Below are 16993 nucleotides of genomic sequence, written 5' to 3' on the forward strand. Positions count from 1 at the left end.
ATTTGTGGACAACTACAAATACCTAGGTGTCTGGTTAGACTGTAAACTCTCCTTCCAGACTCACATCAATCATCTCCAATCCAAAGTGAAATCTCGAATTGGCTTCCTATTTCGCAACAAAGCATCCTTCACTCATGCTGCCAAACATACCCTCGTAAAACTGACCATCCTACCAATCCTCGACTTCGGCGATGTCATTTACAAAATAGCTTCCAATACCCTACTCAACAAGCTGGATGCAGTCTATCACAGTGCCATCCATTTTGTCACCAAAGCCCCATATACTACCCACCACTGCGACCTGTACGCTCTCGTTGGCTGGCCTTCGCTTCATAATCGTCGCCAAACACATTGGCTCCAGGTCATCTACAAGACCCTGCTAGGTAAAGTCCCCCCTTATCTCCGCTCACTGGTCACCATAGCAGCACCCACCTGTAGCACGCGCTCCAGCAGGTATATCTCTCTGGTCACCCCTAAAGCCAACTCCTTTGGTCGTCTCTCCTTCCAGTTCTCTGCTGCCAATGACTGGAACGAACTACAAAAATCTCTGAAACTGGAAACACTTATCTCCCTCACTAGCTTTAAGCACCAGCTGTCAGAGCAGCTCACAGATCACTGCACCTGTACATAGCCCATCTATAATTTAGCCCAAACTACTACCTCTTCCCCTACTGTATTTATTTATTTTATTTATTTTGCTCCTTTGCACCATATTATTTATATTTTATCTCTGAACTTTCTTCAAACTACAAATCTACCATTCCAGTGTTTTTCTTGCTATACTTTTTTTACTTTGCCACCATGGCATTTTTTTGCCTTTACCTCCCTTATCTCACATCATTTGCTCACATTGTATATAATCTTTTTTTTGTTCTTTTTTTTTCTACTGCATCATTGATTGTATGTTGTTTTACTCCATGTGTAACTCTGTGTTTTTGTATGTTGTCGAACTGCTTTGCGTTATCTTGGCCAGGTCGCAATTGTAAATGAGAACTTGTTCTCAACTTGCCTACCTGGTTAAATAAAGGTGAAATAAAATAAATAAATAAATTGTGTTTATTCGATAACAATTCCAACAGTAAAGGGAAACATTGATAGTGCTAACTAAGGGGGAAAACTAGAACGTTGAGTGAAGTTCAATCTTGTGCTTCTCTGTGTGGGCTTATATTTCTTCTGCATGGCAGTCCCGCGCACGCACGCAGTTTAGAGGGAACATTGGTGTGGACTACCTGTGCTAATTAGCTATCTGATTCTCTGAACACCTGTGTGTAAACAGAAGACAGACACCACAAACATGTTGTCACTGAAAAATACTGTCAGCTGCAACTGTGTTAAAAATGGATTAAAACAGTGTACAGTAAGTGTGTATTTTGCATTTGTGAAATTATTTTGATGTGATATGAAAGTAGAGGGATTTATGTTTCTAGGACTATACCGCAATTGAGAATCGATTCACATTTAGATGGAGTATTTGGTTGTTTTGGCTTCCAGAGCCAATTTGCCCTTTAACCAGAACATGTAAGGTCCTAGGACTTAAGGTGTAGCGTTACGCTCCTTTAGTCCAATATTGAGCTCGCTCCAGCCATAGACATTGGCTCCAGCAGATACTTCCTTAGGCTCCAGACACTGAGACACTTCTCACATCTTAGGCAAAAAAATAATTAAAATATTACAATAAAATATGAGATTGATCAAACAGAGACTGAGAACTGTGATACATTTTCAATGTAATTGTTACAACTTGAAATAAATTACAATGTCATTTCTTGTGAATGTAAGTTCTTACATTAAAATATACGTACATTTAATGACAAAATTCATAAATAAATTGATAAGACTACTCGTTTTGAGTTGGATGAATTATCTCTGTCACATTGTCACTCTAAATGGCAGATACTCAGTTATTTCTCTATAATTTACAGTTTTTAATGTCATAGCAGCTTCTCAGCATTTTAAACAGCATGCAATAGCATGCTACCAAACAGCATTGAGCCCATAGTCTTTGGTTGTTGTTGCTATGAAGAATGGGGTGAGCCCAAATGAAAGGGGATAGGTGCATTATATTAGCATTTCACCTCTTGCCACAAGATGACATAATAGGGAATAGAGATACAACTGTTTCCAAGAGAAATGTATAATACAAAAGCTGGGGAAGAGGTTGTTGTGGGTGTCGGAGGCAGCTGTATCCATTGAGCCATACAGGACAAAAAGGGAGAAAGGGAGATGCTTATCTGCCATGTGTAGTTTGCATTGTTCTGTTCATCAAGTTTATCTGGATCAGCCACCGTTGTGCCCTCGTTCAACTAACGTAGGTAGGCCATAAGCAGCAAGATGAAGACCTAGACTCAAACCAAGACTCTTATTTCACCTTATAGTCAAATAAGGCATCTTCCCCAGTGGGCAACACTGATTGAAATTATATAATTTCAAACAGTTTTGCCAAATGGGTCCACCTAAGTGTTAGCCATTGCATTCCTACCCGGCTCCCACATTAGGGAATTAACATTGGGGTGCTGATACTTTGCCGCCGGCAAGGCATGCAGAACAAGGTGTCCCCTCAGTGTTGTGTCAGTCCTACTTGGCCACTAGCTCTGGTCCATCGCATGATGACAACAACGAGTTGCCTCTGAAGAGGTAACTCGTTGTTGTCGTTGCACGATGGACCAGAGCTACGTGGCCAAATAACTCTGACAAGAGACGGTATTCAGTGACAGATCTTGACCACGTGAATTGAGAGACTACCAAAGATCATGGCCTGGTCCAAAACTGTAAAACTATACCCAGGCCTCAGGAGCTGAGGCCCAGACAGACTCAGACCAGAATCATGTTGATGTGGTCTCCAGTGGTGTCAAGATCCAGACTTCACACTCCATCCATGTCTTTCCTCTTAACCTGAGCAGCCTGTTTTAAAGAGTGTCTTTGCACGGTGTCCCCTCCACTTTCTATACCAGGCATATTAGCATCCTGTGATTGTGATCATCACATAGTCCATCACCACCACATTCCTCTACAAATAACCAGCTTTTCCTTCTACATTTTCTTCTACACCCTAAATTGTGTGTGTGTGTGTCTGTGTGTGTGTGTGTGTGTGTGTGTGTGTGTGTGTGTGTGTGTGTGTGTGTGTGTGTGTGTGTGTGTGTGTGTGTGTGTTTGTGAGTGAGAGAGAGAGAGAGAGAGAGAGAGAGAGTGTCTGACATTCTCTCTGTGAGCACTGGGCAGTGAGTACAGAAAATAGACATTTGCATCATTACTCCTGGTAGTGGATCTTCTGCTAGATGTCGAAGATGTGTCGTTGCAGTGGCGATGATGATGATGATAGTGTGTGTGTATATGTGTGCGTGCAAGCATGTATGCGCATGTGTGTGTGTCTGTGTGCATGTGTGAGTTTCTCAATCTACCCATCTACCTATTTAGCCCTGTGCTCCCTCAGAAGCCCTTTACATGGCAGTAGGCCTCCAGGCTGGAAAAGAGGATGTAGATGAACCAGAGGCCAAAGAAGAATAGGGTGGTGAGCACCTTGGTGACCTTGGGCCCCCCCAGCTCACCCCCTACAGACGGCCGGCGGCGGAGCATCAGCACCCCCATGTTGATGAAGGCGAAGATGGTGAAGAGCGTGACCGAGAAGGCCAGTGAGCCGGGGTCCACGTGGAAAGCTTGACCTTTGGTCTCCCAGTAGATGGCAGCGATGGACCACGCCACCCCGATGCCCAAGAAAACGTTGACCGCATTGCTACCCGTCACGTTGCCCACCGACGCGTCAGCATACTGGTCCTGGGTGGCAGCGACTTTACTGGCAAAGGTGTCTATGGAAAGAGGTTGGGGTTAAGAGTTTAGAATATGGTTAGAATAAGGTTAGGACTTGTATGACTAAGGCTGGGAGAGGTTTAAATAGAGGTAGGGAGGTATGGTTTTGGGTTATAGATGGTTCAAGAGTTAGGTTTAGGGTAAATAGCTAGCTTGGATTGAAGATAAAGTAACTTAAAGCAGACACTCAATCACACACACAGACACACACACACACACACACACACACACACACACACACACACACACACACACACACACACACACACACACACACACACACACACACACTTGTCCAACACACACACACTCACCAGGGATGGAGGTGCCCAGAGCCACAAACACCACAGCAGTGACACTGTCTTTGAGGCCTACGGTGCAGCCAAAGTGGGAGGCCAGGTCCCCGATGACGGTGGTTAGTAAGCCAATGACAATGATGGACACCACAAAGCAGGCCCAGCCATTCCAGTACTCGGTAGGTGGCACGCAGGCAAACAGAATCTTCCAGAAAACTGTCACAATGTGCATGAAGTAGTCGAAGCAGTTGGGCATTCGCCGCTCCACTCCCTCTTCCTCGTCACCTGGCATAATGAGGCAGGTAGAGGACAGTGACAAACAGTGTTATCGATGAGCATTTAGTATTTATCGATAGTATACATTTGCCGGAGAAAAGACAAAACCATGATACAAACCATACAGACAAATGAACACGCATGCACACACACCCAATATACTGTATAATATACATGTACAGTGCATTCGGAAAGTATTCAGACCCCTTGATTTTTCCACATTTTGTTGCATTACTGGCTTATTGTAAAATAGATTTATTTTTTTAATCCCTCATCAATACAATACCCCATAATGACCCAATAACCCATAATGACAAAGCAAAAACAGGTTTAGACATTTTTGTAAATTTATTACAAATAAAAAAACAAAATATCACATTTACATAAGTATTCAGACTCTTTACCCAGTACTTTGTTGAAGCACCTTTGGCAGCGATTACAGCCTTGAGTCTTCTTGGGTACATGACGCTACAAGCATGACACACCTTTATTTGGGGAGTTTCTCCCATTGTTTTCTGCAGATCCTCTCAAACTTGGTCAGGTTGGATGAGGAGCGTCGCTGCACAGCTATTTTCAGGTCTCTCCAGAGATGTTCGATCAGGTTTAAGTCTGGGCTCTGGCTGGGCCACTCAAGAACATTCATAGACCGATCCCGAAGCCACTCCTGCGTTGTAGCAGGTTTTCATCAATGATCTCTCTGTTCGTTGCTCCGTTCATATTTCCCTTGATCCTGACTAGTCTACCAGTCCCTGGCCCTGAAAAACATCCCCACAGCATGATGCGGCCACCACCATGCTTCACAGTAGGGATGGTGCCAGGTTTTCTCCAGATGTGACGCTGGGCATTCAGGCCCAAGAGTTCAATCTTGTTTTCATCAGACCAGAGAATCTTGTTTCTCATGGTCTAAGAGTCCTTTAGGTGCCTTTTGGCAAACTTCAAGTGGACTGTCATGTTCCTTTACTGAGGAGTGGCTTCCATCTGGCCATTCTACCATAAAGGCCTGATTGGTGGAGTGCTGCAGAGAAGGTTGTCCTTCTGGAAGGTTCTCCCATCTCCACAGAGGAAATCTGGAGCTCTGTCAGAGTGACCATCGGGTTCTTGGTCATCTCCCTGACCAATGTCCTTCTCCCCTGATTGCTCAGTTTGGCCGGGCGGCCAGCTCTAGGAAGAGTCTTGGTGGTTCTACACATATTTTATTTAAGAATGATGGAGGCTGGACAATTCCTTCGACCTCATGGATTGGTTTTTGCTCTGACATGCAATGTCAACTGTGGGACCTTATATAGACAGGTATGTGCTTTTTCAAATCATGTCCAATCAATTTTATTTACCACAGGTGGACTCCAATCAAGTTGTAGAAACATCTCAGGGATGATCAATGGAAACAAGATGTACCTGAACTCAATTTCGAGTCTCATAGCGAAGGGTCTGAATACTTATGTAAATAAGGTATTTCTGTTTTCGCTTTGTCATTATGGGGTATTGTGTGTAGATTGATTAATAAAATGTGTTTTTTAATCCATTTTAGAATAAGGCTGTAACGTAACAAAATGTGGAAAAGGTCAAGGGGTCTGAATACTTTCCCGAATGCACTGTATGTATCATAACATATTCGTGAATTATTTACATGACATAACTCAGGTTATGTCTGACCTCCTGAACTGACTGTGACCGCCTCAATGAACTGTTCTCTCCAGGAATGAGTTCCAATCACCACAGCCAGATTGGTGTCCTTCAAGAGTTTGTCCACGGTGCTCTATCAAAACACAAAAAAGATTAGCAATGAGAGTGGGCAAGTATTCAACAACAAAAGCTGACACGGCATGCTCTGAAGCGCAAACACATAAAATGTCACACACATTCTGTCTCATGACTTCTGTTCTTATCAAACTGGAGTCAGGATAGACATGAGGGTAGAAGAGAAGTATCATTACTGGGAAAACAGCCAGCTTCAGTCAGCTGATTCTAGCCATCCCTTCGGCAGCTTAGTCTCCCATTCAGAGGACCCCCACTTTTGTTAGTGTCTTATTGGTCAAGGTCAGTCCAAATAATTATCCCCACATCTCCTTCAGCCTATCACTGGCCTTGATTCCCAGGACTTCAGTTTCAGTTAGTCTATGACCCCAGCACTCTGTGTGGTCAGAAACGTGCTATCCCCATCCTGATGAGCACTTCCACAGTTTTACCTCCTGCTGAACTTTTCCTGCTGTGGACTGAATCCCTGTATGTCTGATGTTTAATTGTGCGTGCATCTAAACGTAAGTGCCTTGAGCTCTGTGTCATATTATGTGGAGCTAAGTTTTGTGGTTTATTGTGTACAATTATGTGTGTTGAGCTTGTTAGCTAGCTCGCGCTCCCGCTCGCGTTAGCACTACCATTAGCATTTTGTATTGGAATGCATGCGCATTTCAGCATAACTGTTAGTGATTAGCATTTATTAGCATTACTCATTTATTGTGCTAAGCTATTTTCTATTCTATATACAGTACCAGTCAAAAGTTTAGACACACCTACTCATTCAAAGGTTTTTCTTTATTTTTACTATTTTATACATTGTAGAATAATAGTGAAGACATCAAAACTATTAAATAACACATATGGAATCATGTAGTAACAAAAAAGTGTTAAACAAATCAAAATATATCTTATGTTTGAGATTCTACAAAGTAGCCACCATTTGCCTTGATGACAGCTTTGCACACTCTTGGCATTCTCTCAACCAGCTTCATGAGGTAGTCACCTGGAATGCATTTCAATTAACAGGTTTACCTTGTTAAAAGTTAATTTGTGGAATTTCTTTCCTTTCATAATGCGTTTGAGCCAATCAGTTTCGTTGTGACAAGGTAGGGGTGGTATACAGAAGATAGCCCTATTTGGTAAAAGACCAAGTTCATGTTATGGCAAGAACAGCTCAAATAAGCAAAGAGAAATGACAGTTCAAGACATGAAGGTCAGTCAATGGGGAACATTTCAAAAACTTTGAAAGTTTCTTCAAGTGCACTCACAAAAACCATCAAGCGCTATGATGAAACTGCCTCTCATGACCGCCACAGGAAAGGAAGACCCAGAGTTACCTCTGCTGCAGAGGACGAGTTCATTAGTTACCAGCCTCAGAAATTGTAGCCCAAATAAATGCTTCACAAAGTTCACGTAACAGACTCATCTCAACATCAACTGTTCAGGGGAGACTGCGTTAATCAGGCCTTCATGGTCGAATTTCTGCAAGGAAACCACTACTAAAGGACACCAATAAGAAGAGACTTGCTTGGGCCAAGAAACACAAGCAATGGACATTAGACCGATGGAAATCTGTCCTTTGGTCTGATGAGTCCAAATTTGAGATTTTTGGTTCCAACCGCCGTGTCTTTGTGAGATGCAGACAAGGTGAACAGATGATCTCTGCATGTGTAGTTCCCACCGTGAAGCATGGAGGAGGAGGTGTGATGGTGTGGGGGTGCTTTGCTGATGACACTGCCAGTAATTTACTGAGAATTCAAAGCACACTTAACCAGCATGGCTACCACAGCATTCTGCAGCGATATGCCATCCCATCTGGTTGGCGCATAGTGGGACTATCACTTATTTTTCAACAGGACAATGACCCAACACACTTCCAGGCTGTGTACGGGCTATTTGACCAATAAATAGAGTGATGGAGTAATGCATCAGATAGTCTGACCTCCACAATCACCCGACGTCAACCCAATTGAGATGGTTTGAGATGAGTTGGACCGCAGAGTGAAGGAAAAGCAGCCAACAAGTGCTCCGCATATGTGGGAACTCCTTCAAGACTGTTGGGAAAGCATTCCAGGTGAAGCTGGTTGAGGGAATGCCAAGAGTGTGCAAAGCTGTCATCGAGGCAAAGGGTGGCTACTTTGAAGAATCTAAAATCTAAAATATATTTTGATTTGTTTAACACTTTTTTGGTTACTACATGATGCCATATGTGATATTTTTTCTTTCTCCTCTTTCCTTTCAGGACCACATAGTTAATGTCAGTTATCACTGGACATGATTCTAAGTTATCTGAACCATGGGTGGTCAGATGTGTGATGTGAGTGTGGACATCTTCCATTAAACTCCCCTTAACCTGGACATCCGCCTCATCCTTGTTCTGACCGGACATTCTGTAGTGGTTGCTACCAGGCTTAAGCCAGCACCTAAGGTTTCTTATTATATTCACGGTCCTTCGATTCTCTACAACCCTACCCCTATTTTTCAATTACATTACATACATTTCCTGTCTTGTCACTTACAGGACAGTTTGTGTGAAAAGTTTTCTTGGCTTTGATATACATTCTATCAACATCACAATATACTGTATCTATTCCACTGTTTCCTGACCTGGTCCTCGGACATCCCCCCCCGAGAGATTACCCCAGCGATTCCACATTAGTTTAAAATACATTTTTAGAACTAGCTCACCTGATTCAATTAGTAATCTAATTACCAAGCCCTTAAGAAGTTGAATCAGGTGTTCTGGTGGTTGAATAGACCAAATGTGTAATGGCTGGGAGGGGGCAGAACTAGGTTGAGCAACAGCTCTGTTCTATTCTGAAAGATGAGAAAGTGCAGATGGAAGTAGAGATCCTCCAGTTCTAGAGGCTCTCAGTTAAGAGACACCTCAGTCCTGTCTAATAAATCCCAGAGCACACTGCATGCTAGTGGCTACAATACCGGGTCTAGTATCCCATTTGGAGTCATTCCCTGTCGGATCTGTTGGGTGAGAGGGTGCCACAGTGAGAGGGGTTAATCAAACATAACACCACACACACACACACACACACACACACACACACACACACACACACACACACACACACACACACACACACACACACACACACACACACACACACACACACACAGACACACACACACACCCACACACACACACACACACACACACACACACACACACACACACCGCACACACACACACACACCTTAAACTCGTAGGACTCCTCTATGATGACCTCTAGCCTGCTGTGCTCCCCTAGAATGGGCTTCCCCATCTCTGAGATACGTCTGGCGTCCTCCTCTTCTGGAGTAGGGTTCCCTAAAGGGGGAGAGGAAAGGGGAACGTTCTCTTACTACAATACATGATGGGACTAATATAAATGGAGTTAAACAAATACATATTTTGTAGTTATGATGGGGTTAGACAGTTGAACTAAGCTCATGATGCATTTATAAGCGATATTGTAAAATAATCAATGGGTATATATCGTTTTAATGTTCAAAAACGTCTGTAAAAATCACAGTGGGCCTTTCAATTGTGTGCAAAACGTATGAGATCTTACCCTGGTTGAGCAGCAGAGCTGCAATAGGAAGAGAAAAATAAATGCGTGATTTTGAGATGTGATTACTTATTATGCTATTCAAGCTAAAGTGATTTTTGTATTGAACCTTTATTTATTCATGTTAGTCTCATTGAAATCAAATGTATTTTGCAAGAAAGACCTTGTCAAAATAGCAGCAGTCGACAAAAGACAGAAGTGACACACCTTAATTCACAGTACACATGCAAGGAATTGATCAACTGAGAAACATTATACTTGGGACAATGTACAAACAATAAATGAATGACAGATTCATCAGATCACAATGTGCATTCTGAAAGTAACCATGCAGTGAGGAAAGGATCAGTACAAATTAACAGACACCAAATTCAAATATTCCTGCGTCTCCATCCTCTACTAAATGCAATAGTCCAGTGAGGTCATCCAAACAGGTATAGGCTTGACTTCCATCCATGTGAAAAAAAATGTGGAAGTGCTTTTTTCAATGAGATGCAATGGGAGAGGGTCGATCGAGTTCGATTAACATTAAAAAAAGAAAGCTAATTCACTACGTGAGGCCTATTTGATCGACTAGGAGGTGCACAATGTTTCCGTTGTTACGAAGGTACTGGTATGAGTGGACAAGCTTGACATCACTGTTATGCACTGTATGTCGTACTGTGCGGTTTTTATGGTTTACGACAGTGTGCTGCTTTATATATGAATGGAATGTCAGAATGAGTGGCACATGTCAAATCAAATCAAAGTTTATTTGTCACGTGTGCCGAATACAACAGGTGTAGACCTTACAGTGAAATGCTTACTTACAGGCTCTAACCAATAGTGCAAAAAAGGTACTTAGTGAACAATAGGTAAGTAAAGAAATAAAACATCAGTAAAAAGACAGGCTATATACAGTAGCGAGACTATAAAAGTAGCGAGGCTACATACAGACACCGGTTAGTCAGGCTGATTGAGGTAGTATGTACATGTAGATATGGTTAAAGTGACTATGCATATATGATGAACAGAGAGTAGCAGTAGCGTAAAAGAGGGGTTGGTGGGTGGTGGGTGGGTGGCGGGACACAATACAGATAGCCCGGTTAGCCAATGTGCGGGAGCACTGGTTGGTCGGCCCAATTGAGGTAGAATGTACATTAAACGTCAGAGTGATTTACAATGTGAAATCGTGCAAACGTGCGTTCTACAGCTAAGCTAGATCTAACAATCACAACGAATTTGAGGAAAACAACTTTATTTCAGGTCTTGTTCTGCCTAGTGACAAATCTCTCTGGCATCTTATTGGCTAAGAGTTCCAGCCTTTCCTCCGACTTCATGGACAACGATTCCCATGCCAAGTCCATTATCTTGTCAGTATAGTTAAAAGTCTTTGGCACATCTACCAGCCTCACTATATTCTCCCTTTAAAGAGGGGCTGAACTCATTGATTAGGCCTAGTATTTTAGCCTGCTCACAAAAAAATGCAAGAAGCCATTCGTTTTGAGGGTGTGGTTTGATGTGGGTGTGATATCCCAAACAGCGACCGTACCAACTGCGTGACGCAGCATGACAACGTGAACGTAATTGGTCAAGAATCCCAAGCTCCGAGTGTTAAAATGTCCTCATCTCTAGAGTAGTATCTTTGAATGTGTTTAAGTCTGAAAGTGTGGCAAGTGAAGTGTGTGACAATGAATCGAAAATTGTGAAATCAAAAGAATGGAACAAACCAAGCAAAAGTTGTAGTAGAAGACAAGGACCGGTCCAATAATGCATTTCTTATTGGACTGTGTTTTTTGGACAAGGATATTTATTTGGGAAATCCATTTGTAATATCGAGGACTGTGAAGAAAGCAGTGGGAAAGGTGCATTCAATCAAGGTGACTAGAAGCGGCCTTGTTTTGGTTTATTGTGTCGATGAAGAACAGCAGGAGCTGCACTGGATCTGGCAAAATTGTCCACGTCAGAAGTAACATATTGATCTTCGGAGCAGGGCGCCTGCAGAAGGCCTTATAGCTGGAGTCTCGTTGAATATAGTCAGAAAATTATTTTACAGAAAAGCAGATTGATTTGGTTTAGTAATTACCTAGGTGTCTGGCTAGACAGTAAACTCTCCTTCCAGACTCATATTAAGCATCTCCAATCTAAAATTCAATTTAGAATCGGCTTCCTATTTCGCAACAAAGCCTCCTTCACTCACGCTGCCAAACATACCTTCGTAAAACTGACTATCCTACTGATCCTTGACTTCGGCAATGTCATTTACAAAATAGCCTCCAACACTCTACTCAGCAAACTGGATGCAGTCTATCACAGTGCCATCTGTTTTGTCACCAAAGCCCCATATACCACCCACCACTGTGACCTGTATGCTCTCGTCGGCTGGCCCTCGCTACATATTCGTCGCCAGACCCACTGGCTCCAGGTCATCTATAAGTCTTTGCTAGGTAAAGCTCCGCCTTATCTCAGCTCACTGGTCACCATAACAACACCCACCCATAGCACGCGCTCCAGCAGGTATATCTCACTGGTCATCCCCAAAGCCAACACTGGTAGGTATGCGTAACTGGCTGTAAGGGAGTCAGGCGCAGGAGAGCAGAGGTTGGGTAGCCAAAGGAGCCTTTTATTTCGGCGAACAAAACACACGGCACTAAGAACACTAAACACAATATGGGTTAACATAACCCAGCGCAAACCAGTCTAGTGTGTACATATACGAAACAACAAACAATTCCACACACAGACATGGGGGGAACAGAGGGTTATATACACGTCTAATACTGAGGGAATTGAAACCAGGTGTGTAGGAAAACAAGACAAGACAAATGGAAAAATGAAAGGTGGATCAGCGATGGCTAGAAAACTGGTGACGTCGACCGCTGAACGCCGCCCGAAAAAGGAGAGGAACCGACTTCGGCGGAAGTCGTGACAAACACCCCCTTTGGCCGCCTTTCCTTCCAGTTCTCTGCTGCCAATGACTGTAACAAATTGCAAAAATCGCTGAAGTTGGAGACTTATATCTCCCTCACTAACTTTAAGCATCAGCTATCTGAGCAGCTCATCGATCGCTGCAGCTGTACACAGCCTATCTGTAAATAGTCCATCCAACTACCTACCTCATCCCCATATTGTTTTTATTAACTTTTTTTGCTCTTTTGCACACCAGTATTTCTACTTGCACATCATCATCTGCAAATCTATCACTCCAGTCTTAATTTTCTAAATTGTAATTACTTCGCTACTATGGCCTATTTATTGCCTTACCTCCTTACTCCATTTGCACACAGTATATTGACTTTTCTATTGTGTTATTGACTGTACATTTGTTTATTCCATGTGTAACTCTGTGTTGTTGTTTTTTGTCGCACTGCTTTGCTTTATCTTGGCCAGGTCACAGTTGTAAATGAGAATATGTTCTCAACTGGCCTACCTGGTTAAATAAAGGTGAAATAATTTTTTTATCAAATTAAAAATTATACAATAGAAGAAGAAGAGTAGTATCTTTGATGACAGTTGTGTTTGTGATGCTAACATTAACTCAAAAATGTGAAGATGTTTGAGTTGGAAAAACCCAAGATGTTTATGACGAACAAGTCTCGTTCTGTCAACATAACATTGGCGATGATGTACGTCTCGTTCTTAGTCCAGAGACGCTGTGCGCTAATGCCTCAATTGGTGTCAATAAAGAAAAGGGCGGGCTGTAGGTTTATTTCTACAGCTACGATTGGATAGCATGCAGCTGTACTTTAGGTTGAGTCTGCAGGGAGATCGGGTCGCTTGCTGCTGAGCTCCGAATAACTGATTATTTTGGCACTGCCAACCATGAGCATGTGGGCAGGATTGAAATCTAAACCAAACCCAAGGAAAGCTGTTGTGTACCCTAGATTCCCTACATTTTGGAAGATTGGTTTTGGAAAATACTACATGATGACCAAAGTTCTACCACTTACCCTTAGTCCATTTTGCAACTACTACAATTTTTTACGACTAGTACCGATGATATATAGGCCGTTTTCAATCAGATAAGTTGTTTTTTAAGTTCAGCTCTTCTTTAATTCCCTCCTTTCAAATAAACATCCTCCAACCCTCAATCCTTTTTTTCTGATTCCCACACCACCTCCTTGGCACATTGACTTACCTTTCAGTCAGTCAACTTTGCTACAAGATACTATGGGGGAGTTGCACTCTCACAACTTCGGATGAAGGATATACAATCACGCGTGATAAGGCCAATGAAATCCGCGCCTAGCTGGAAGTCCCGCCTTCCCCAGGTGATAAGCATGAGGCTCGGCTTCATTCCTTCAATTATTCCGCTCTTCACCTCGGTGTGATCAGGAACAATTCACACTACTAAAACAAACAATTGGAAAACGAGACTGTCTAACATTGCGCCAACTAAACTGTCCTATAGAGGTAGAGCGTGCTCAGCCCCTGGACGTTGGGGGCTGAAGTTTGTACTTGTTCTCATGGACACTGGGAGACTCTAATCTTGGCTCACTCCCTATTGTTGGGGAGCAGTGAGCACATGCTCTCGCTTCGGGCTACGCATGTCCCCGGTTGACTCAACTCTGGTGCAGATCTTTTATCCAGGTGGGGCCCTCTCTCTCAGGAGTGGAGGCTACACCCCGGGTGGTCTCCCTAATATGGGAAATGTTTGGCAGGGCCGACGTAGATCTTAAACGGATCGCAAGAAAATGCGCAGTGTCGTTTTTTATAAAGCAGTGTATACGCTGTAAGTCCAGGATGATTTTCCCCGAGGGACAATAAAATTAAAGGGATACTTCAGGATTTTGCCAATAAAGCCCTTTATCTACTTCCCCAGAGTCCGATGAACTCATGGATACCATTTGTATGTCTCTGCGTGCAGTTTGCTGGAAGTTGCTAATGTAACTAGCATTAGCGCAATGACTGGACATCTAGGGTAAGTGCTAGCATGTTAGTTAGCATTGGCTTGCCAAACTACCTCTAACTTCCTGAATATTGGCTGCAGAGACAGTTCATCTGATTCTGGGGAAGTAGATACTGCAAATCCCGAAGTATCCCTTTAATCTTATATTATCTTATCTTATTAAACTGCAGTGGGGAAAAGGTTTCTCACAATATGTGCCAAATGGCAATTTTTGCTGTGTGTAACAGTGGATAGTAGGTTGAGCAAACCTTTTGAGATGGCCATTTTATTCACTAACACTAACCCTCACACACAACACACCCCACTGACCTGAGATTCCTCGCTTTAGCCATTTGGGCTCATCCAGCACAATGAAGAAGTTTTCCTGCTTCTCATATTCCTCCACATTTACAATGCGTACCTGTAGAGTCTGACTGTGGAGAGACATGCAAGCATGCACCCACCCACACACACACACGTACATACATATACACACCCACACTCACACAGGGAGAGAGAGAAGAGGGTTGTCGTCAATACACATTGTTATATTTGTAGACGTTTTAAACACATTTGATGAGGATAAAAGGAAAACATGTTATGATCACAATCACAGGACACCAAAGATAAATATTTTGTTGAATAATACACACACACACACACACACACACACACACACACACACACACACACACACACACACACACACACACACACACACACACACACACACACACAGAGCGACTTACAGTTAGTGCATTCATCTTCAGATAGCTAGGTGAGACAACCACATCTCAGTAATAGCAAGTACAACTGAAGAGTATTTATAAAACACTGTATCCACACATTTTTCACTTGTTTTTTCATCAGAAATGATTGCTTATGGGTACCTTCATGTTTTTATACATAGAGTTTAGATGTGTTATTTTGCAAAACACTAAACAGTATATCCATTGTTTAGCTGGAATGGTTCGTATCTTGTATATTTGACTGTGATTTGTGTTTGTCTCACCTAGCTATCTGAAGATGAATGCACTAACTGTAAGTCCCTCTGAATAAGAGCATCTGACAAAAATGTAAAATGTAAATGTTTTACATACAGATCTCATAACTGGATTGAATTATTATTTATTTATTTTTGTCACAAATGTATCATTTGTACAGTTCTTTATTAAAAATGTAGTTATTTGTTACAGTTAACTGTGTAAAACCCAGCAGTACTACTTATTTCTCAGAGCGACGTGGATATATAGCATAAAAAAAACATGATTATTTGTCTTTGAAATGAGTAACAGATTTTAAACAAATACATGTCTGTCATTGAACAACCCTATGCCATGATTAGACAGTAAAAAAACACCAATCTCTTTCATAATTTCTTGAAAAAATAAAAGCTAATTTTCAAACATTTCTGAAAATGGATATATAGCGTTTTGGAATGAAACTCTTCAATTGTTCCTCAATAAGTGTGACTGTTAGTTCACGAAATGCAAGGGTTTAATGTCTGCTGCTCCATAGGAAAGCACCATGTAGTGGACACGGGCTTTGACTGGAACCAGTGGAATGTGCAAAGGAGCAGGTTGACATGGTAGAGCATGGGAATGTTGCGCACCAGGCGGGTTGCAGTGTTTTGGACAAGTTGCAGGGGTTTGATTGCACAAGCGGGGAACCCAGCCAACAGAGAGTTGCAGTAGTCCAGACGGGAGATGACCTGAATTAGAACCTGCGCCACTTCCTGTGTGAGGTAGGGTCGTACTCTATGGATGTTGTAGAGCATGAACCTGCAGGAGCGAGTCACTCACTGCTTTGATGTTTGTGGAGAGTGACAGGGTGTTGTCCAGGATCACGACAAGGTTCTTTGAACTCTGGAAGGTGAACTCCTGGAGTTGTCAAACGTGATGGAACGGTCTCGCAACAGTCCCGTGAAGCAAGCAAACAATAATTTCCTACCCTCTGAAACATTAACAAACACCCTGTCATTTAAATCACATCAGTAGCTGAGGTGCAATAAAGAATTGAACACATAGTGGAGGCTAAATAATTCACAGTGCATCACATACACAACACTCACACACACACGGTACTGTACACACACACAGAAATACAAACATGAACTAAACAACAGATAAACAGAACCCTAAACCCTGATATAGGCATGAGAACATGGGATACATGTGCCGTTGGCTAACTTACATAAGTAACACTATGTAAAATACAATGTATTTAGCTTAAATGTTGACTACTAAGTGTGGTAGTAAGTATGGACGATAAATTAGACAAAGGCCCTGGGCGTAAAAATAGTATGCTAACTCCTGATCACAACAGAGCAATTTCCCCTCACTCCGAATCACTTACACTGCCACTGCATCATAGCTGTTCTCCATCTATCCATTACCATAAACCTACAGTAAATTACCCAAAATGATGTCACTGCACAGTATGACTACTAC

General features: G+C 42.4%; 1 protein-coding gene across 5 annotated transcripts in view; it reads right to left on the reverse strand.

The window, feature by feature from the left end:
* Window positions 1–1710: 1710 nt before the first annotated feature.
* The window catches only part of slc8a2a (solute carrier family 8 member 2a), a 61072-nt gene continuing 45789 nt past the window's right edge, over window positions 1711–16993 (reverse strand). For 4 of the 5 annotated variants that reach the window (XM_045717263.2, XM_014197674.3, XM_045717262.2 and 1 more), the window contains 6 exons: window positions 14874–14977; window positions 9680–9697; window positions 9323–9435; window positions 6030–6132; window positions 4119–4385; window positions 1711–3803 (listed from right to left, as the gene is read on the reverse strand). In XM_045717263.2, the coding sequence (XP_045573219.1) occupies window positions 3427–3803; window positions 4119–4385; window positions 6030–6132; window positions 9323–9435; window positions 9680–9697; window positions 14874–14977 (982 nt within the window). In that variant the 3' untranslated portion in view covers window positions 1711–3426. The remainder of the gene's footprint in view (window positions 3804–4118; window positions 4386–6029; window positions 6133–9322; window positions 9436–9679; window positions 9698–14873; window positions 14978–16993) is intronic. The other variant, XM_014197675.3, reaches the window with a different exon arrangement.

This window comes from Salmo salar, chromosome 04 (genome assembly GCF_965601325.2).
Source record: "Salmo salar chromosome 04, fSalSal1, whole genome shotgun sequence".
NCBI lineage: Eukaryota > Metazoa > Chordata > Actinopteri > Salmoniformes > Salmonidae > Salmo > Salmo salar.